Raw genomic sequence first — 24,347 nt, forward strand, 5'->3', positions numbered from 1 at the left:
TTGATTTTGGCGTTTCGATCAAACCTTCATGATTGATTTACCAAACCTTCATCCGGGTCAACAAAATGCAACTGCATGATTAACTTCACCAATCCTTCCTCCATAACTCCGTTGTCCCCAAATATTTGTTCCATTCGTTGGTTCCCCATATCAATATTTTTAGCCAAAAACTCGTCTATGAGATTAACTATCAAAAACATTTTGCTTAGCAAAAAAATGTTATAGCTAAACTGGTTGGGTTTGGTTGATCTAGCAGGTTTGCGAAATAACTTCTTTTATCCTGTTTATATTCTTAAAATAAGTTTGTTTATGCCATAACTTAAAATGATTGGCTAATTTGTGGCAACATATAAAAATTAAAATATTTATAATGCAAAATATTAAAAAAATGGGTTAAATGTTACATTCAATCCAGCTAAAGGCGAAGAGAACGTGATAGAAGACGAGCTCTGGAATGAAGACACGACGTGAAGGCACTCAAAGGATAAAGATGATCGAGCTACCGACGACCCTTCATCAACACCACAAGGATCTAGAGATTAGAAGATCAAAAGATTCACGAGCATAACTCAATGGAGAGTTTATGTTAAGGGGGATATAGGTCGTGTGCGTGTCTACCAGCAAACTCATGTCATTTTCGGTTCACGTGTTGGACAGGATTTTCAAGTTCATGTCGGGTTCAACTCGCCAACTCACGAACACAACCCGTCGAGCTCCAAAAGCCATTTAACTGCTAACGTAATCCGTAAAGATCCAGCGGACCAGCTCCTAGCCATTTAACTTGCAAGTAGATATAAAATGATATATATCTCACCCTTGAATAGTCATTAGCCATGTCTTGTATAATGCAAATGCAACCAGAGTGGTGAAAGGTCAACTTCCATCGTCTGAATTTCGAGCGCAATAAGAAGATTTTAGTTACAATTTTAACTTTAGCATGCCTAACATGCGAAATAAACAAATTTTTGAGAGCCTGATCATTCTACTTGATTTTAGTTACAATTTAATAATCAAAGTGGTTGTCGAACTGACCACAATACCAATTCGACGTGTAGAACGATTAAGATTTCAAAGGCAATGCAAACTGGTATAAAAGAAAACGGTAAAATAAATGGATAAGTGATAAGTCAAACGAGTTAGAAGTTCGCTCAAAATTCAACACGCTAACTTTAGGGCTGTCCAAAAAGCTTGCAGCTCGGAGCTTGCTCAGATTTAGCTCGGAAAAAGCTCACTCGATATGGCTCGGTTTGAAAGTGAGCCGAGCCAGCTTGGCTCGGTTAGAAAGTGAGCCGGCTCGGCTCGCTTGGTAGCTCAGCTCGGCTTAGTTCGGATGATTTTCTTCATAATATATTTATTTTATATACATTATAATATATTACAAAAAAACTTGTTATTATTTTTATATATTTAGGCTTGTAATTTGATATCCATAGCATATTTGAATCTTAATTACCTTGCTAATGAACTAATATTATATTTCATTGAAATTATAAAACTTATTTTTTGTTGTTAAACATGATTTTAACTTGTAATGTATTAGGATAAACTTATTTTGAATATGTTTTTTTGAAGTATTGAATAATATTTTAGGCTACTGAATTTTGAGAGTTATGTATTATATATTTCTTTATAAAATTGAGCCAAACCAAGCCGAGCCGAGCCAGCTCAGTTTAAAACCAAGCCGAGCCCGAGCTTAGATTTTCAGCTTGGTTTCAAATCTGAGCCGAGCTGAGCCAGCTCGGTTTATAATTAAGCCGAGCTGAGCCAGCTCGGTTTATAATCGAGCCGAGCCCGAGGTTACCCTGGCTCGGCTCGGCTCGGCTCATGAACAGCCCTAGCCAACTTACTTATTTTACATGCTCTAATTAAAAACGTATAAATACTCACCAGCTGTGATCACTAAAATATTCCCAGATGTGTACCTAGTCAAAATCAAGGTGACCAAAAATAGATTGTGAGTGACGAGGTGTGACCCGCATCGGTCAACCCGACCCGGTTACAACCTATTATTTTAATATAAATATAAATGATTATTCTAGAACTTTCCATATCCACATGGAAGTTACACAACCAAATCTCCAACTTTTCGGGAAGATCATGTAAATCTCTAACTTATCGGAATATATCCTAGGTTAGAGGAAACCCTAATGGAAAACCTATAAATAAAGGTAAACGTATAAGGTATGATCATCTTGCTCTCATATAACTTTCTCTTCCCAATTTCCTTTTACTTCCACAAACCGAGACTTATTCTCACGCCAGAGGGTGGTTACAGGAATAACCCCATTCCTGTAACGAGTCCTAACGGTGTTTCTGTTTTGCAGCCAAGCGTTCGGGTCACTAATCATCGAAGTCCTAACCCATAATCACCACATAGGTCAGTGTTTCTTCATTGGCGCCATCCGTGGGACCTATTCAGTGACAGAACCTCATGGCAAGTGATCAGAACGTAGCAGATCAAACGATGATAAACAATAACCTGACGTTGGGGACGAGCCTCGGTGCCACCACACAGTCTTCCCCAGCTATTACAAGGTCGCTGGACCCAGAGTTCGAGGCAGAAGGACCACCGCCAGGTTTTGACAACATCACCACCGTCTCTTCCCAGACTGTGGTGACGAGTCCGTTTCTCTACATGCCCTCACAACTGCAATCAATGGAGTTAGGGGGAACTAACGGTAATATGTTCACCCCAGCGACAACTACTAATGCACAGGCTTCACGCCTCTCCTCCGTCCCTGTTATCACATCGGCAAGCCCCAGCACCATCACACCACAAACTAGCAGGCCTCAATACTATCAACCTCTGACTTCCAACTCGATGCCACCGCTATACTCTGCGGCGCTTACCGCAGCATTATCGACGCCGCCTCATCAGCCGGTTGTCATGCCGGCCGGAATCATGAACGCCCCCATCACACCAGGAAACCAAATATACTTCCCTGGGTATTGTTATGCACCCCCTTACGGATATTTACCCTCGTACGGGGGTTCGGCGTATCCGCTCCAGGGAACGACCCAAGGTAGCACTCAATCGTCGTACGCGGCTTACATGCCGCCTTGGTGGAGTGTCCCAACGCCACAACCGGTTTATACCCAGACTCCGCCTACGGCTGAGCCTGTGTATGACAGGGGAAACACGGTCAGGCCCCGGGTGTCTCCAATAGGAAACTCCAACCCTATAGTGGGAACTGCCCCGGGTATGGACGCCCCACCAGCACAGCCTATAAATGGGGAAGAAGACGAACTTACCAGACCGCACAAGCCGATAGACGCGACGTTCCGATCTAAATTCACTCGAAGAATCGCCGAGGCTCCTATCAAGGAAAAACCCAAGATGCCCCAAACGATTGGCAAGTATGATGGTCTCGCCGACCCGGATGATCATCTCAACTTATTCAAGAGCGCCGGCGAAGTGGCCTGTTGGTCCATGCCCTTATGGTGCAAAATGTTCGTACAAACGCTAGTGGGCGCGGCCCGAGTTTGGTGGGATAGCCTGCCCACAGGTGAAATAGACAGCTTTGAAGATTTAGAATCAAAGTTTATCTTACAGTTTAGCCAGCAGCGTAGACACACGAAAGATAGAAACGAGCTCCTCCACATCCGTCGACGAGATAATGAGACGGTAGAAAACTTTATCATCAGATTTAACAAGGAAAGCCTGGCGATCCCGGGCATGACGAATGATCTGGCATGTGGAGCTTTCCTTCAGGGGGTCAATGATGACGAGTTACTGAGAACGCTACATGGAAGGGACGGTGTACCCCCAACAATCGATGAAATACTTCGAATAGCCAAAGTATACGTCATACAAGAGAAGGCAGTAGCAGCTAGTCATGCAGCCAATAGGAAGAAAGAAGCCCTAAAGAACCAGGAGGAAAAAGATCACCGGGGATCTAAAGGCAAAAGTAGGGGAGACCGATACCAGAGAAACGACAAAGACGCGCGGTACGACAGACACCGAAACTCCTATTCAAGGAATGAGCCATCGAAACCTCGATCCGAATACCCCAACTTAAGCAAGACACCGGCTGAAATTTTAGCCTCAGAAAACCTCAGGTTTAACCCACCAAAACCATTGAAAGATAACCCTAACAAGGATACGAGTAAATACTGTGAGTACCACAAAGGGAGCGGGCATGACATCAACGATTGTTTTCAGCTTAAGAAACAGATCGAATATTTTGTAAAGTCGGGCAAATTGGCACACCTAGTAAGAGATATCAAGCAAGGCCCGCCTGTCATCAAGGAAGAAAGTGACAAGGCAGCAGGCAAGAGGCCGCGTGAATTGAACATGGTACACGCGGATATGGGAAGGGGCAAAACGGAGTTTCTCCACGCTCGAACCTTGGATGTTGGCAACAATGACCATAGAACCTCGTATGGAGGACTTGCACCTCACTACAGATGCCCTGATCATATCCGCGGCAGTAGGAGACTACCGCATGAGGCGAATCCTGGTCGACACCGGGAGCTCGGAAGACATTATCTATGAGCATTGCTTCAACAGAATGCAACCAGAAGATAGAAAGTTGCTTGAATCAGTACACGCCCCCATCAAAGGGTTCACAGGGGAAAAGGTTGACCCTATCGGTTAGATCACTTTCCCGGTAACTTTTGGGCAGTCACCTAAAGAAAGAACCATACTCCTGACCTTCCTTGTGGTCCGCGCTGAGTCATACCACAACATGATAATCGGAAGATTCACCCTGGGAAAATTGGATGCCATAGTCTCCACGGCAAGAGGTTTCATGAAGTTTCCTACACCGCGAGGTATTGCTACGGTGTTTCGTGACAAAGTTGGAGAAGTACTGAATACCAAAAGATGCCGCCAAGGGCCCACCGGAGCCACGGGCCCAGAAAGATGGGTACTAAGCACACGCCATCCGGACCAGATGGTCACAATCGGGGACACTTTGTCTCCAGAAGTTAGAAACGACCTGAAGCAACTGTTAAAAAGGAATGTGGACATCTTCGCTTTTGAGCATTCTGACATGACAGGAGTCCCTCGTAATAAAGCAGAACACAAACTTGCAATGCTCCCAGGCGTTAAGCCGGTCGCTCAGGGTAAACGTAGCATGGCCCCAGACCGACGGGCAGCAGTTGTCAAAGAAGTACGAAAATTAGTGGAAGCTGGAATCCTCAGGGAAACACAGTACCATACATGGATATCCAACCCGGTTATGGTAAAAAAGCCAGATGGCACATGGCGAATGTGTATTGATTTCAAAGATCTAAATAAGGCGTGCCCTAAAGACGCATACCCGCTGCCCGAGATTGATTTAAAGGTCGATTCCTTAGTACCCTACCGGTTCAAATGTTTCCTGGACGCTTACAAAGGGTACCACCAGATCAAGATGTCCAAAGAAGACGAAGAAAAAACAGCGTTTCATACCGATGTGGGCATTTTTTGTTATACAAAAATGCCTTTTGGTCTACGGAACGCCGGAGCTACCTATCAGAGACTCATGGACAAGGTGTTCGAGACACAAAGCGGACGAAATTTGGAGGTCTATGTCGATGACCTTGTAATCAAAAGCAGGGAAGAAAAGCAAATGTTAGCAGACATCGAAGAAACTTTTCAGCGGCTTAGAGAGTATAACATTAAATTAAACCCAAAGAAATGCTCTTTCGGGGTGGAAGAAGGGAAGTTCCTAGGGGTAGTAGTCACACGAGACGGCTTCAAAGCCAACCCAGAAAAGGTGGCCGCCATAACGCGGATGCCTTCCCCACGAACATTGAAGGAAGCTCAAGCCCTGAATGGGCGGTTGGTGGCAATCAACAGGTTCTTGGCAAGACATGCCGAGAAATCCCTGCCTTTCATAAAAACGTTGAAAGATTGCCTTAACAAGAAAAACTTCAAGTGGACCAACGAAGCGGAACAAGCTTTGCAAGACATGAAGCGCTTCATAGAAGGATTACCCATGCTCACAGCACCAAGGCCTAGCGAGGTGTTAAAGATGTATTTAGCGGCAGCTCATACAGCAGTAAGCGCTGTGCTCATGGTTGAACGGGATGGAAGACAAACACCGATATATTACATCAGTCGGGTATTAGCGGGACCCGAAACGCTGTATCCCATGTTGGATAAGCTGGTCCTTGCATTGGTACACGCCACACGGCGACTGAGAAGATATTTCCAGGCGCACCGTGTACAGGTCCTAACAAATTATCCACTGCAACAAGTCCTGCACAAGCCGGAGATTTCTGGCAGACTGGCCAAGTGGACAATTGAACTTGGCGCTTTGGACATCGAATATCAGAAACGAACAGCAGTTAAGGGGCAAGTAACTGCTGACTTTTTAGCCGAAATACCTGAAGGAGAAGCTATTTTAGACCCAGTCGTCCAGGACATCCCGGAGTCCAGTACCGCCCGGCAGACCTGGAAACTATACACTGATGGGTCATCTAGTGGAAAGGGATCTGGAGCCGGTTTAATGTTGATAAGCCCAGATGAGATCAGGCTGATGTATGCCTTACGCTTCGATTTCGAATGTTCTAACAATGAAGCGGAGTATGAGGCACTGCTAGCAGGTCTGAGAATGGCAAAATCTATGGGAGCGGCAAGGGTGGACGCGTATGTTGATTCGCTGCTGGTCAACAATCAAGTAAACAAAACGTACGAAGCCAAAGATGAATCAATGGCAAAATACTTGGCGAAAACAAAGGAACTCATGGATTCTTTTGACAACGTCACGCTCAATCACGTACATAGAGGCAAGAATCAGATAGCAAATGCTCTCAGTAAACTCGCCACCTCAGGTATGGAAAAGGAAGTCAAAGTTGAAACGCTGCAGACACGCTCAATTGAACCGCGGAATGTTTCTGCCGTTACAGCGGAAGAGACTTGCTGGTACACTCCGGTTCTACGTTTCCTTGAAACAGGGGAGCTACCTCCCGCCAAGGGCGAAGCACAGAAGATACAAACGAAAGCATTGCAATATGATATCAATAATGGAACCCTATACAGAAAATCTTACCTGGGCCCACTGCTGCGATGTGTCTCTCCAACAGAGGCAAAGTATCTCATCAGCGAAATCCATGCAGGTCTATGCGGCATACACGCTGGACCCCGGGCGGTGGTAGCCAAAATCCATAGTGCGGGATATTATTGGCCTGGGATGCACGAAGACGCCGTAATAGAACTACGGAAATGCCGCAGCTGCCAGAAATTCGCTCCTCAAACAATAAGGCCCAAGAACAGCCTAGTGCCGGTGACAGCAGCATGGCCTTTCCAGAAATGGGTCGTGGATATCGTAGGACCTTTCCCGCCGGCGCCCGGAAAGTTAAAGTACCTAATTGTGGCGGTTGATTACTTTACCAAGTGGGTGGAAGCTAAGCCTTTAGCCAAAATAACGGCAGATAATGCCAAAAAATTTCTTTGGGAACACATAGTATGCCGGTTTAGATTACCGCTGTACCTGGTAAGCGATAACGGAACACAATTCACAGACAGAATTTTCCAAGAATGGTGCACTAATCTCCACATCCAGCAAATCTTCACATCAGTAGCACACCCCCAAGGAAATGGCCAGGTAGACCGGACAAACAGAAGTTTGCTGGATGGCATTAAGAAACGACTAGGCCACGAGGGAAGCTCCTGGGTGGAAGATTTGCCAAACGTCCTCTAGGCACACAGAACAATGCCCAAAACCAGCAACAACGAGACCCCGTTTAGCCTAACATATGGAGCAGAAGCAATGATACCCGCTGAAGCGGGACTACCGTCACTACGCCGCCTCAATACAGGCAATGACAACGATAGATCTCTAAGGGAAGGCCTAGACTTATTGGAAGAAAAGCGCGAGGCAGCCGCCATCAGCGAAGCAAAATACAAGAAGGCGTTGGAAAAATATTATAACAAGCGAGTGGCCAAACAAAATTTCAAAACAGGAGATTATGTTATGCGTGACAATGAAGCGAGTAGGATGGAACCTTCGAGTAAGCTGGGCCCAAACTGGGAAGGCCCTTATGTCATCCAAGAAGATCTGGGCAAAGGGGCCTATCGCCTATCTCGGCTAGATGGCACACCAGTACCACGCAGTTGGAACATCTCTCAATTAAGGAAATGTTACTTGTAAGACCTTGCTCCTAACAGCAAGAGTTAACTATTTTTCTCATTTCACAATTGTAACTCACCCGCGGGGGTGTCCTTTCGTTTTACTTTAGTTCAATAAAAGACATTTACTTTTGTTTTTACCATAAGATAAAATCGCACAACGAGTGCACACAACGGTAAAACTACAAACAACACCCTTAAACACGAAATATTTTCAATAAGTCATAGGGTTAGATCATACAGCGCTTACGGCGGGTATCTTGGTAATAGATACACAAACCGCCACAAAACAGATAGGCATTCTTACATACACGTAACCTATCCTAACAAACCAAGTACTTGTCCCTGTCGCTAAAAGCCAACACATGGGAACCAAAAAATCAGAACATGTTCAAAAACATCTACTGATGGAAGTTGGGTGCCATCACCACTGCAGGGGTATGCAGCACCACACCACCATCAACAAAAGCAGCCGGATCAACAGCCAGGTTGCCAGATGATTCACCAACCATCATTGGAGCCACCACCCCCGAACCGTCCATCTGTTGCTTGGGATAACCACCAGAGCGACGATGGTACGTAATACGGCATCGCAGGTCATGATCCACCGGAATAAGACCTGTCAGAACGTTAGCTGCCAAAGATGGCATTCCAGGATCCATTGGCTGGGGGTCCTCGACAAAAACACTCTGGCATGCCCGGTTTGCCCGGGCCGGAGCAACATTGGGAAGTGGCCTTCTTCTTCGAAGCATCGACCTTGTCACCGGATGCTGCAACTGGAGTAAGCCATCTGCAGTATCCAGCACTCGGAAGATTTCGGAAAGACGTTGCCTATACCTTTTTCTCTCCATCCTGTCTAAGTACCAAATGAGGAAAAGGAAGGCAAATTTATAGAGAGATTAAAAAGACTTGACAGTGATGACGTTAGAAGCATTAATAGAAAATAATCATTACACGTCACAGAGCTATATTTTCAAAATACGGCGGTGTCAGAAATCATGGCATTAGCATTAAAATGGCTGTCAAATCAAAACAGACATGGGCACCAAACCCGAGTCAAATAGTGTCATTAGCAAAACCACAAAGTACATAACAAGCGAAACAAAACAAATCTATCATTCTTCTTCAGATTCCTCTGTGGGGTCCAGCATCAAACGCAGCGACTCCATACCATCTTCATTCACCTTATCCATCAAATCGCCATAACAGGGCAGCGGCTCGGTGTATGCCGCTTCAAGGGCATTTGACATGTCACTTTGGAGTTTGCTTTTGACAGCATGAAAGTCTGGAGGTATCTTGTCCAACTGGTGGCACTCCATATAGCCTTTATACACACCATCGTGATGTCCGGATTGATAAGCAGCAGCGGATAGACGATCAATCAGATTGGTAAAGGGGGGCGACTCGCGTAAATACTCAAACGCCCCCACCAGCCCATTAGTTATCAACCAGTTCCTGTCGCCGCGAACAGCCGCCAACTGGCTAGTCAAATCATCCACCTCGGCGTTAGATTGTGCCAACGCATTTTCAACCTCCTTCAGCTGGGAAGCGGACGATGTAGCCAGCTTATTATTCTGGGTAACAAGAACATCACAATGGCCCTGGAGCTCCTTAACCTTTCCCTCTCGCTCCTCTAGCTCCGCCTGAAGTAGCCGGATTTTGGTATGGGAGGCTTCTACTTCGGCGGTCAGACCTTGGTATCGTTCCTGAACCTGAGACACAAAATCAGTGTCAACACGGAACTTTTCCAATTGGGTCGATAATTCAAGTCTCACCTTTTGGGTCTCCGCTATGGCCTTGCGCTCCAACTCTTCTTGTATGTTCTTGGCTTGAGCCAGAACTCGGTCTTTTTCCGCCACATCACGGGCCCACGTTATCCTTTCTTCAGCAAGATGGGCAGTAACCCTCTTCAAATCCTCCTCAGCCTTGTTTTTCTCTGACAAAAACCTTGCTTCGTTCAACCCAGCGGTTTGAAGTTGACTCTCCAAGCGATGTTTATCATCCGTCAACTCTTGAACAGTAGCCCGTGCTTGGTGGAGTTGGGTGTTATCATGCATCCATCTACGACGAATTTCCATTAGCCTTCGCGGTAGGCTCACAGAATCAGATATCGAAGAATTCATCAGATCTTCATTGTTCAATCCCTCCAAGTACGCCGCCTCGGCCGGGGGATACGCCCGCTTAACCCAGTGTTGAATAACAGGGGGGAAAATCAGCCTTGAAGATTCAGCGATTTTCCATTGTGGCTGATAGAGTTTGTCTTGAGCATTGGGATCCCATCGAACGGTCGGTAAGAATAGGTCATCAATCAAACGGACACCATCATCAGCAATGCCGCTGCTTGACCCCCCAGCTTCACTAGCAGCAGCACCACCAAGGCTAGTCACCTTCTGTGCCACGGACACGGCGGTAACTTCTTTCTCAGCAACAGAAAAAATACTTATGGGCGAGTCGAACAAGGATGTACCAACGCCGCATGTCCGAGGTGCAACAACAGGGTCGACGGTCACAGGTACAGATAAGGTAGGAGTGGGAAGCGGCATGGCACAGCTAACAGCAGCGGTAACAGAAGCCTGGGTTTTGGACTCCGCGGCACCAGGCACCGGCAATGCCACAGTTGCCACAGGAGTTGATGCGGCAACCCCAGTTTGTACTCCCGCAGAGGTACCTGCACAATCAAACGAAACAATTTAGAAACACGAAGTTTTTAACCTACATCAGCAGGCCAGGTCAGTAGGTACATACTTATCGGGAGAGCATGAGCAGCTTGTACCGCCTCGAAGGCACTTAGGGTGGGAACAACGAACGTTTTCCTCTTTTTCAGGGCACGTCCAAGGCTCGTCATGCCGGCGGACAACGAAATACCCCGCCCAAGGGAGGCAGTTTCCTCAATAGAAGCAACAACAACATTAGTCGCCGTATGTTTCTTTCCGGTAAGCTTTATCCGAGCGGTTTTCTTCTCCAACACAGGAACACTGGTAGTTGAAGCAGCTGGTAGGGGGGAAATGTATGAAGCGGGGTCCGCTGGTACAGCGGGTAGAATAAACTGTTCAAGGTGCACCCCTAGCACGTCCAGCTCCCCTTCATCCAGCACGCGGTCAGCAGGCTTTAACGCTAGGTGCCGCGGAGGATCAACAAAATCAAACATACTCCATTCCCCTGCGGAATGTATATACGTCATTTTTGAAATTAAAGATAAATATGACCAAAGATAGTCAAACATACCTGCATCATCCCTTTGAAACGAGGGGTGCCGCCGGATATCACGCCATAACAAACTCATACCGGCCATCACCAGAGCACCTTCAGGGATAACTGTGCACTCGAAGGGACGGCCACACATTTTCGTGTACAGAGCGTTCAATACATACGCGTCCTCCGAAGGACCCTCGTCTTTGACCTTATCTTTTGGCCCCTTTTCCCTCCAATGCATTTCACCAGGGATAACAGAGGCATCAATGTAGAAAAACTTTTTCTTCCAATCTTTATCTCTAGAACTGGTAGGAATGTCCCTAAGGCAGGACACATCAGTATCTCTCCGGTCGAAGGTAAAGAAAGGGGATTTCCACACAAGCACGAAGAAAGCCCTAAACACAACCAGTTCCGGAATATGGCCTAGGGCAATACAGGCAAATTCGAACTGGCGAAGTTTCACCAGACCGAGGGGATGTAATTGAGAAATATGAATACGTTAAAAATCAAGCACTAATTTGAGAAACTTGGTAACGGGCAACCGGAAATTGCAGAACTTGAAGAAATCACTAAACAACGTGATTTTACCCGCTTTCAGGGGAAATGCAGTATCCGTTTTGGACGGCAGTATAGGGTTCCATTCGGCCCGGATACCGTAGTCTTGAACAAGGTTGTTGTACGACGTTACGCCCCACTTGCAGAACAGCACGTCGGTAGTGGCGGCAGCAGAAGAAGACGATTCACTAGGTTTTGAGGCCATTTTTCGGAAAGAATGATAAGAGAACGATTTGGGGGAGAGAGATTTGAACCCTCATATATAGAGGTGTTATTTATACGTAAAAGCAACCTTTCAAATTCAAAAAGACGTACGGATGGAAATACGTGTCCAAACAGGGTAAGAACAGTTGTCATCCCAATGATGACCCAACTGACACATCCTATCTTTTTGCCATCATTTCCCCAAAACATAACGGCACTAAGCCCAAACGTATTTGGCAATGAGCATAGTATAATAACTTTTCCTTTTTCTCTCTTAGTCCGAGCTAATGGATTTCTTTCCATGAACTCGGACTGGGGGAACATGACGAGGTGTGACCCGCATAGGTCAACCCGACCCGGTTACAACCTATTATTTTAATATAAATATAAATGATTATTCTAGAACTTTCCATATCCGCATGGAAGTTACACAACCAAATCTCCAACTTTTCGGGAAGATCATGTAAATCCCTAACTTATCGGAATATATCCTAGGTTAGAGGAAACCCTAATGGAAAACCTATAAATAAAGGTAAACGTATAAGGTATGATCCTCTTGCTCTCATAAAACTTTCTCTTCCCAATTTCCTTTTACTTCCACAAACCGAGACTTATTCTCACGCCGGAGGGTGGTTACAGGAATAACCCCATTCCTGTAACGAGTCCTAACGGTGTTTCTGTTTTGCAGCCAAGCGTTCGGGTCACTAATCATCGAAGTCCTAACCCATAATCACCACATAGGTCAGTGTTTCTTCAGTGAGCAAGAGAAGTGAGATATTATAAATTTATAAGTACAGTTAAAGCCAAAACCATATATTTTTGTTTTAAACTTCTCTGTGGCTATCCTTTTGAGTGATGAGACCTATTTTGTATGAAGCCTATATAACATTAAAAAGGTCAGCACATGGATGGATGCTTAGAAACAATATAGACTAACTTCACCTATATGAAATCTTGAGGAATGTTTAAAAAATGCAGCACAACACCTTTTACTTGTGTATGATTATTTCACTCTTGTCTCTTGAATCAATCACTTTCAAAGCAAGAGGGTACACCTCTACTGATAATGTCTTCTGGATACAAGGGATATCATCTGCCTTGGTAAAGTCGGCTCCCTGTGTACCTAGAGAATAAAGTTCATCTTGAACAAACAAAAGTGAAATACCGTAAACACGCAACTAATGACGTTCTTCGAACAATATGCACGTTGCCGCGGAGTCGACAATATGTGGTAAGTACATAATTCGCATCCGACAACCAGGTGGTTAGTACATCAATCAATGAGGTGGTACAACCGACCCGTTTACTAATGAACGGGTCAAATCATATTGAGAGAAGAACAGGTAAAATGGGTCAAAAATCGCCCAAAATATATTTTTAAGGTATAAAACTTTCAAATTACTTTTATTCAAAAATTATATTGTTACCGTACTAATATAACTTTGCATAAGATTTCGTAGAGGTATGCTTACTTCTGTAATTCTGCAAACTTAGAATTGAGCTTTTCTCGTTCCTTTGCATAAGATTTCGTAGAGGTATGCTTACAGGTAAAATGGGTCAAAAATTCCAATATTTTACACCACAAAAAGAAAAAATCAGAACTAATATGTGCCAAAAATAGTGATACTGTGATTATTTTAAAAAACCAAAATAACCTGTATGATGATGTGTGGAATGTGTTCTTTCTAGTATTAGTTTGAGGTGACTTGTAGTTCCTCTTCATCGCCAGCTCGCAAACAGGGAAAAGAATGTCAATCATTTCTTTCCGAATTTTAAAAACTGAATACATTACATATTTAAAAGACTGCTATCAAGAAAAAAAACTAAACTTGAATCGCCATAAGTTCATAATTTAAGAACATGTCAAACAGTGTGGTTCACATTGTAGTCTTATCTATTAGAAAATAAAATAATGCAAAATAAACATAGGCGCCTGATTCAATACTTATTCTCTTCCTTTTCCTAGCACCAACATCTGGGTCCGACTTTTCAATTTTCTTATTTTCATTAACAACTTCTGAACTCTATTTTTAACTTCTCTTTTGTTGACTTGATGTTTGGTAAATTGGTAATCTCAACCAATTTCTTACGTCTATTGAACCTCCTCGAAGGATCGGACCCCATTTGTTTCTCAATTTTCTTCTTCTTTGCCATCAGTAAGGAACCTGCAGATACATCAGTAACTTTGGGATCAAACTCAACATACAATTTTTATTATTCCCCATTCTTTTTCTCGATTGCCAAATTCAAAAGTAAACATATTATTTAAAATCAGATCAAACATCCCAGGCACATAACCATCAGATTCATCCAAAAAATAATTATCCAAAAAATAATTATATTTGAACAAACATGTCTATAAAGTGAAATAATCCTAATCCAGCTTTGATAATATTTGAGCAGGTAGGTCTACAAATATCTTGATAAAGTGAAATAATCCAACTTTGTGTGCTTTAATGTTTAATCTATTGATTATCTAACTACATTATCATAGTTTTCGAGTTTCACATCAAAATCATACAATAACATATCCCAATATCAAACATAAGTGCCTTCTATTATCAATAATTAAATAAAACACACCGCCTCATATTTCAGTTAAATTTTCAAAACCCAAGAACAAACAACTTACAGAAAAATAAAAAATTACATGGAAAAAATTATTGGTTACCTTATAACAGTTGATGTGGATGCTCTACCCGCAAAATTGAGAGAAAGAGGGCAAAATTAGGGTTTGAAAAGAAAACCAAATCAAAGAGCAAGAGAGGGATAGATTCACCTATGTTCTGCCACCTGCTACCAATCGTATAAACTAATTTCATGCTAACGAAATTGCTGCCGAAGAAGATGATAGTGATGGCTAAAATAACATACATACAAGGACAATAGCAAGATTATTCCCTAATCAACTGTATATGCAATCAAAGTATACCTTAATGTCGCTAATTTCTCGAAGAGTCAGCTCTCGAATCTTGCTCTTCCTCTTCTGCGTCTGGAGAACCATATGGGAGCCAAAGAAATCGGAGGCATCAACCCCGGCTGCCGCCAAAAGCCTACCAGAAACCACCAGCCGATCCCTATATCTCTCACTCTCGTTTACCTCTCTTTATTGGGAAGGGCAAAAGGGAACGATTATGATTCATCGGTTGGGGGATTGGGAGCGTCAACTACTGGAATTCTGCATTCAAATGGCAGATTAATGATATTTAATGGCTAATTTACAAAGAGATGGGTTGTGTAATTGACTTTGGTGTTGAAGAGAGAAAAGGGTAGAAAGGGAAAGAATTGTGAAAAATTAGGGGTTTTAACTTGACTTTTGATATCCCATCTTAAAATTTTAAAGAAAATTACTTTTTTATACATGGGAGATCTATTATATAGTAATATAGATAGATATAGATATTTTATAAAAATTGAATGGATTTAAAGTTTATTATTTATAAACTTTGAGATTATAAATAATATGCTAGTAAAATAAACTTTTTAACTTAATCTAAATAATAAACCAAGTTAACATTTGTTGGGTGGAGATAAAATAGGAAGTTTATTTCGCTAGGAAGGATAGGAAGCAATCATAACCGTCCAATTGCACAATCTACGGTCTAGATCAAAATCAAATTAAAAACTGTCATTTAAACACTCTCTCCGGGGTTTCAGGGGTATTATCGTCAAAATCCAAAATAACCGCCGTTGAATATACACAGAAATCCTTCGAAAAAAAGTGCATTACGTTTTACACTTCCATTGAACGATCAAACACACACAGAAATTTGAGAAAATCATACTCCATTGAACTTCATGGCGTCTTCGAGAGATAATTTGAAGGTTTACATTCGAGTTACTCAAAAGAAATCCGTCGCTAAAAACCCTAAATCATCAAAGAAGCAAAAAACATCATCAGCAGAAGAGAACATAGATGAACAAGAAAATATTAGCCGAAAATCACCAATGAAACAACAAAGAACTAGAAAACGAAAAGATATTTCAGACAATGGTAATTTTATCTATTTTTGCTCTTTAACTGAATTCAAGTTACGTTTTATGAAGTACAGTAGACCTAATATATGATATCCGTTCCGAAAAATAGTTAATGAGTTATATCTTCCCCTATCTTAACATTTTTGTTAGTAGAGACTACATTGCGTTTTATGTTAAAACTATGATCTAAGATGCTAATGCTTCTTATGGGATTTATATATTGTGAATTAATGCGTTTTACCTTAATAAAGTTGCATAAACAAAGAGATTATTATTATGAGAATTGTAATCGAATTTTAGAACATTGCATTTTATCTTTGAATTTGTTGAGATACATATGTTGTTAACTATTCCCTGTTAAATAATATGATTTAAAGTATTGCGTTTTATCTAAAACATGGGAATCACTGCTTTTTATCTTTATAGTGTTAGCTAATTCGATTTATCATAAATTTGTTAATTGACATTGTTAACTAATGCGTTTTATATTAATTTATCATAAAAAACAAAATGAGATTATGTAATGTTAATTTGCTGTGTTAAATAATATGATTTAAAGTATTGCGTTTTATCTAAAACATGGGAATCACTGCTTTTTATCTTTATAGTGTTAGCTAATACGTTTTATCATAAATTTGTTAATTGACATTGTTTCATTATTCTATTTGAAGTTAGAAAACAAGAGGAAAAACAAAAAAGGAGAAGAAAGAAAGTGGTGATAGAATCATCAGAAGAGACAGTTTCTGATTCCAATGATAAAAAATCTAGTCGAGCTATTGTTCTGCATACTTCCGAACAACAAGTAAATTCAGGTAACATAAAACGCGTTTAACAAATTTCAAGAAAAAAATATATGTTTTTAACACAATTCAATGTGTCAGATGATGATTTTGTTGATCCACAACCAAGAGTTAACCCGACAAAAAATCAAAAGAAGGAAAAGGCAGAATCAAAACCAAAGAGATCACAGAGGAAAGATAAAACAAAAGAACAACCAGAACAACAACCATATTATGATTACGACGGAAAAAAAATCAACATAAGATGTGCAGTCAATAATCTAAAAGATTATATTGAAAGTTTGTCAAAAGAGCAAAGGGATATTGTTAGAGAAATAGGGTTTGAGAGCATACTAAAATTCAATCTGCATTCAGTTCCACGCAAATTTGGATATTGGCTGGTAAAAAACTTTGATGGTGAAAATGATGAGATAAATACCGGAGATGAAAAGATTAAGATCACAGCTGAATTTATCCAAAAGGTACTTCAAATACCAAATGGAAAAACAGAGATTGAGGAAAAATTGAGACCAAAAGACACTGATCTTATAATTAAATTCTGGCGCGGTCAATTCAGCAAAGATATATTGAAGAGAATGTATGCGCACAACTTGATTGGTTATTTAAAATCAAGAAATGAGCTTGGAAGATTGTTCAAACTAAATTTCTTGGTTATATTTTTTACAATCATGGCAGAGGCAATGCAAAGTAGTAATGTTAATCAAAGATTCTTGCCATCAATGAAAAGTGACAAAAAAACCCAGGATTTTAATTGGTGTGAATATATTCTGTCGGTTTTAAGGCGTACAAGAAGACAATGGCCTGGAAATGAGAAGCTCTTCAATGGACCTATTGCATTGTTAGCGGTATGAAATCTGATCTTTCACTATTGCTGCATATATGCTGAATGCTTGTTTAGGCTGCTTGTTTATATTATTTGTTTGTTTAAAATTTTACTTTATAAAACGCAATTTATATTATAAAACCCAATGATCTTTCATTTTTGTTTCTTTATATTCTTTATTTGTTAAAACTTCTTTTCTAGTGTAAAACGCAATATTTTTGTAAAACGCAATATATTTAAAGTTACAAAACATTAGTTTTGTAAGTTGTTTACAATGATTTATATTTTAAAACTCATCAAAATTTGAATTGATTATATTTCTAAAACGCAATGATTCATACAGATACTATATGCTTACAAAAAACAAGGATTTGACGATGCTGAAAACACTGAAGTGTTCTCTCTTGATAAAATTGACTCTACAACATTACAAGAATTTGAAGATGATTTGGAAATTGCTGCGCAAAATGAGGGGAGATGTCTTGTGATGGAAAAAAAGAAAAAAGTCAAAAAGACTAAGCAAAAAAAGAAAGATGAAAAGGATGAATTTTATGTTTATCCAACTGAATCCGAGAATGAAAACGAAGGAATTTTTGAAAATGAATCTGAAGAAAATGATGAAGACGATGCTGAAGAACAACCAATCACATTACTTAAAGCTGCAACAGACTGGATTGATCAAGAAGAGAATCAAGAAAATGTTCAAAACAGCCCAATTAAAACCAATGAAACTGAGAAAACACAAACAGAAAGTGGAGGATCATGGGGGCAATTCTTCATTAAACCATCAATAGGAAATAAAGATAAAATGTGGGTAGACAGTCAAAGCCGACTGCGTAATTTCATGCCATCACAAAATCAAAGTGAAGGTCTTTCTGACATTCATTCAACAAAAAGTGGCGATGAAAATATGAAGAACATTGAAGATAAAAGATCACATGAAGAATATCTTGTGTCTGTTTTGGATAATCATTTAAAAGGATTTGAAGATATTTTCGAAAACATCCAATCACGCATAGATGAGCTTATCGAAGAATATCCAAACAGTGAAGCTCTTCATAACAAAGTAAACGAATGGGTTTCATTGATGGAAAAATTAAACCATCAAGCAAAAAAGCACAAGAAAGTTAATATTGATTCAAATACGATGGAAACACCATCAAGATTTCTAAATTTGAGCCAAAATGAAGACACTAAAAATCAAATCATTTCAACTCCATTGATTATAAAACGCAATGATGATGATGATGCAAAACGCAATGAGGATAACACAGCTGTAGTCCAGTCCTCCAATCCAGAAAAAAACAGTAACAATGACCCTGCATCTATTCTGCAAACACACATGGAAAAACCTTCAATGGAACAATCATCATTTAGCGAAGAAACTCCATCATTAATGTTGGAGATGATCAAAAGGACAGATGAAGAAGAAAAAAAATCAAATCAAAAGAAAATTCAGGATAATGAGGTACCATCCTTTGATTTGAAAATTTCTCAGTTGTCTTCAAATGTTGATGAAAGTGAAGTTGAAGTTGATGCTACTCCTCACGCTGCACAAACTGAAATTCAAGCGGAATCTGAAAATAGATCAATCGAAAAAGATGTTCAAATTACTGGAATACAAACAATGTTTGAGAGAATTGAAGAACAGGATAATACTGAAAAGCAAATCAGTGATCTAATTCAAAACACATCATTCCTCAACCCACAAGAAGATCCGTATAAAACACCTGCAAAATCAGTTCATCAAGAACAAACAACAACAGATATAAGCAAAACAGAAGAAATAATAACAAAGATGGTACGACCTGATCGAGAGAAAAATATACCAGAAGTATTTTGTTCACCGTACTATCTAAGACAAGTAGCAATGAAGGAAGCAAGAACGGCACACGAAAACAACATATCGGGATACGCTTTCCATGCAGAAGGAGAAATGATGTAAAAATTCATTTATATAGACTAAAAAAAATAAAAAAAAATTATAATTTATTATTAATTTTTTTTTTTGCAGGGATACTCTCTTTGAAATCAAAGAACATGTATTTCTATATAGATATGCTGTTGAAACAATGAGGCCAGGTGTTGGTGCACTTACGTCTGCTGACTACGTCTTACATCGAGTCTTGAAGTTGAACAGATCGGACATGGCACGGATATCTAGAAATAGTGGTTTTGTATAGGTCCGCTTTTATGTACACTTCTAGGTCCGCTTATGTGTCAGTATTGTTCAGGATCGCTTATAGGGTATGTCGTTGGATCGCTTATGTGTCACGTTGTAGGACCGCTTATACGTACATGTATGTATAAGCGGACCAGCATGTCTATAAATAGGTCCGTAGGAGCGATCAGAAACACATAGTTGAAGGTGTTTGTTCCGGTATGCTGCCGAAGTGCTGTCAAATCTTGTAATCGAGTTCAATATCAATAAAACAGCAAGTTTAAAGTGAATACAGCTTGAATAGCACCGGATTATTAGTTTCCGCCTCTTAATTCGGATACGAACTTCTCTGAACGACTCAAACAGGGCCGAGAACGATCCTACAATTGGTATCAGAGCTCAGGAGGATGAGTTCTTGCCATTTTAGCTGCATTTCTTCTGATTTTCTACACTTTCTTCACATTTTTCAAAATTTTTATGGTAAAACAAGCTCAAAATCACACAGTGCACTCGGAATCATGAATTAACAAACCCTTGAAGTTTTCAGATCTAAAATCGACCTAGAAAGTTGATTTTTAGGGGGTTCACTTTTACATACTCGCACAAAAAGTGACGTCATCAACCAGGACCGCTCCAAAATATCTGTCTGGTTCGCTCCTAGGAACATTTTTGGTTAGGTTCGCTCGAAAAATTTCAGCTTGGTCCGCTCTTAGCGACAGTTTCTGGTCCGCTCATTGGACACATCATCCGGTCCGCTCCAAAGACATCAGATTGGTCCGCTCATTCGTCAATCAACTGGTCCGCTTATCTGTTCACCCGGTTCGCTCATACAACAGTTGGTCTGGTTCGCTTAAACGGCACTTAGTTTGGTTCGCTTATCTGATCAGTTTAAGAGATTTGCTTTTGGAACAGTTCGCTTATTTGAACAGTTTGTCAAAGTTAGAAAATTGTTGTGAATTTGTGAACAATTTGTAAACGATGGATACTGAATTTTATAACGCTTTTGCTACTCCAACCTCGATTACTCAAAGTGCTTTGATCGACAATGAAACCGGAACGTCTCAAAGACCACCTAAACTCATGGATATTGATGATTATAACGTGTGGTCGGAACGGTTCGGAAATTGGGTTGAAGCTTATCATTTAGATGCGTGGGAACACACTGAAGAGCCATATGTCAAACCCACAAAGAATGATGTTGTAAATGGTACTCCATTGACACTTAGAGAGATGAGTACAACAGATAAAAAGAAATATCGAGATGAAAAGCTTATGGTGAGTCTGCTTCAGCAAGCTATAAAAGAAGATATCTTGATACTGCTTCAACATGACGGAACTGCATATTCAATGTGGACAGAATTGGAAGCAAAGTTTACGGGAAGTGATGATATGTTAAAGAACAAAATGTCTCTCATGAAGAAAGAATTTGATTTGTTTCGGGGATTGAAAAATGAAAACACCAAGCAAATTATTGATAGATATTGTAACTTGGTGAGAAATATGACAAAGTTAGGTGTTAAGAAAGATACTGATGAATTAATTGAAAAACTTGCAGATGCGCTTCCATATGAAACATGGGGAACATTTTTGATGATGCTGAAGTCCAACAAAGCAGAATATAAAAAGATGACACTAGGAGACTTCATAAAGCATCTGGAAGCTCAAGAGATGGAGAAGAGGAAGATCGCTAGGATGAAGAATTACGATGGAGAACAGGATATCAGTCTGTACTACAAGCATGGTGTTACTGATTCAACAAAGTTTTCTCCTAAGATTGAAACTGCTTATAGTGTTAAAGATTCTCCTGAGAAGAAGGCATCTCAAGGATCAAGCAACAGCACTAGATTTTCATCTTTCGATCCTAACATCTCTGTAACAAAGAATGGTAGAAAACTTCAGTGTAACATTGTGTTAAGCCTTGAAAATGATCAAGACTACACTGAAGAGATTGCTAAAAATCAAATGTCTTTGTTAGGGATGATTTTAGAATCTTATAGTTGTTTTGTTGCAGGAAAGATCGGAAATCCAATGCTCACGAAAGAGGATTACGATCAAATTGATGCTGAGGAAATGGAATTGATGGACATTAAATGGTGTATGGCGAGTGTAATGAGACGTGCTGAAAAGTTTAAACAAATTACAGGCCATGATGATTTTCGTGATGCAAACATTTCAGCTTTAGGTTTTGATAAATCTAAAGTTACATGTTTTCGTTGTAGGGAGAAAGGGCATTTCAAGAGGGAGTGCAAAAACCGTGAAGCTACCAGTGCCCAGAACCCTTTCGGAAACAACGACTATCACAAGAAGGCCATTTATCATCAAATCACACCACCAGCACAGCAGCAGGCACAAACAGCTCATGGGAGAGATGTGATGGATAATTCGAAAAGAGCATGTGTTGTTAGTCAGGGAAAATATGATGATTTTACCTGGGAAAAGTATCTTCCGAAAGACAGCAAAGTGTGTTTGGCTGAACAAGATGATGAGAAGTTGGCTGAAGGTTTTACATGGGATGATTTTTGTCCAGATCAAAATCTTATGGCTAAAGAGATGTCCAAAAACACTTCTCATGCTTTCTTTGCTAATGCTTATGATTTGAAATGTGCAGAAAGGTGCAGAAAAGTCATGGAAGCTGCTGAAGAAAAACGAAGAAGGAACAGAGAAGAAGCAGAAGAGGAAGAGAGATTGAAGGAAGAAGCGAAAGCTGAGAAAAGAAGAAGAGCTGAGTTTTTACAACTGAGCAGAAATGTTAAAGAAGTTCCAGAATATGAAGTGAAGATTGATGCAGAACGAGTTGAAGTTTCTGAAAAGTGCTTAAACTGTGATTCGTTAATCAAACAAAACAACGAGCTGTTGCACAATATTCACAAGTTGAAAGAATCGTATGATACTATGAACAGAGAAATCAACAAATATACAGATTCTGATGGTGAACAAGCTGAAGCTATGAATACTTTGAAAATAGCTTATCTGAGACAGCTTGATACGGCAAACTATAACATAAAGAAATGTGCAGATCTCGAGCTGGAATTGGCAACACAAAAGATAGAAACTGAGAAAGTCAAGAAATTATTAGATAGTTACTCATGTTCTACTTTTGTGGTTGACAGGATTTATCCGGTGGTGAAAGATTTGAAGACGTTCAAAGAAGAGGAGACATCGGATGAAGAAAAGTGTGTGACAAATGTTGAAGAAAAGGTGAAAGTTTCTGGTAAGAAACCGAGTGTATCCTACAATAGATGTCCGCCCCCGGTCGAAAATGGATATTCACCTCGAAAACCAAATTCAGAAAGAGTCAATAAAGCGATCAATTTGAAATGGGAGTCTGGGTCGTCGGATAACTTACAAGAAAGTATTGATGTCACATATACGTCATCAGATACTGATCATGAGTCAAAGTTGATAAAAAGTATGGTCGATCAGGTGTTAGACACAGATGACAATGAGGAATCAAAACCGAAGTCAAAACCTGAGTCAAAGTCTGGGTCCAGTGTGTCAAAGCCAACAGTCAAAAAGGACAAACGGGTTTATGATAAAGAATTTTTACTTTCAAAGTCTAATTTGAATGATGAATCGGTCAAAGTGGCATATACTTTGAAAGGTTCTGACAAATTATATTCAGATGAAAGTTTTCCAATAAGAAGTGTCAGACTTGAAATGATTCAAAAGGTTTTCAAAATAACAGAAATTAATATTTCTGAAATAAAAGATTTAAATCTTAACGGAAAACCCAAACAATACACTTCAAGAGATCAACAGAGAATCAACAAGAAAATGGGTTACAATTGTGGTTATAGTTTCCAAAAGAAACCAAACCATAATCGTAATTACAAAAAGAAAGGTCTTGGTTTTGTTCCACAGAAAAACTATAAAAATGAAAAAGTTTATAAACCAAAAACAATGTTTGTTGCAGGAAAAACAACAAAAGCTGAAAAAGAAAAATCATTCAGAAATCAGACAAATCAAGAATTCCTTGCTAAGAAGCAAGAGGACATGAAAAAGAAGGAAGATCCAAAGAAGGTTGAAAAGAGATCTTGTTTTCAGTGTAAAGCTGTGGGTCATGTTGCGAAAGATTGTCCAAAGACATTTCGACCAAAACAAGAAGTCTCAAGAAAAATGAAAGAAAAAATTGTTGAGAAGACTGAACTGTCAACTCGGAAGTTCACAGGTTTTGAGAATTCGACTTATGAAAAAGGAGAATCTTCAAAGAATGCTTCCAAAAGAATAGACAATGCCACAAATCAGAAATGGATTGTAAAAGGTTCAGGTAAAAAGTCTGGTGATGAATCTGATTCCATAAAGTCAGAGGAGCCACATGTTGAGAAAAAGGTAGAAAAGAAAGTTCCGAAAGTGGACGATGTGAATTGATGTTGAAAAAACTTTTAACGGAAATGTAAAACGCATCTTTGGAAAAATGGTCAGTGGTAAGGCTCAAAGCATTAAAGATTTTTATGCTTCCAAAGGATGGGTTTACAAGTCGGTTGAAAGGAAAGATGAAAACGATGAGGTTACACCCAAGGAAGGTCAGGCTTGGGTGGATATATTTTTTCAAGAATAAAAACCTGACTTGCCGGA

The 24,347-nt window shown here is 40.3% G+C and overlaps 1 protein-coding gene across 1 annotated transcript; it reads left to right on the plus strand.

Annotated features, from left to right (window-relative positions):
• The first annotated feature begins 4,688 nt into the window (after positions 1 to 4,688).
• On the plus strand, positions 4,689 to 7,631 carry LOC110943288. Its single transcript, XM_022185037.1, has one exon. It carries the CDS (start codon positions 4,689 to 4,691, stop codon positions 7,629 to 7,631), a length of 2,943 nt encoding a protein of 980 aa, XP_022040729.1.
• Positions 7,632 to 24,347: the final 16,716 nt, after the last annotated feature.

Source organism: Helianthus annuus, chromosome 5 (genome assembly GCF_002127325.2).
Source record: "Helianthus annuus cultivar XRQ/B chromosome 5, HanXRQr2.0-SUNRISE, whole genome shotgun sequence".
NCBI classification, from domain to species: domain Eukaryota; kingdom Viridiplantae; phylum Streptophyta; class Magnoliopsida; order Asterales; family Asteraceae; genus Helianthus; species Helianthus annuus.

Bases quoted from the DNA above. Each gene is read 5' to 3' on its own strand.
- LOC110943288 (XM_022185037.1), top strand. From the start codon at position 4,689: ATGATAATCGGAAGATTCACCCTGGGAAAATTGGATGCCATAGTCTCC.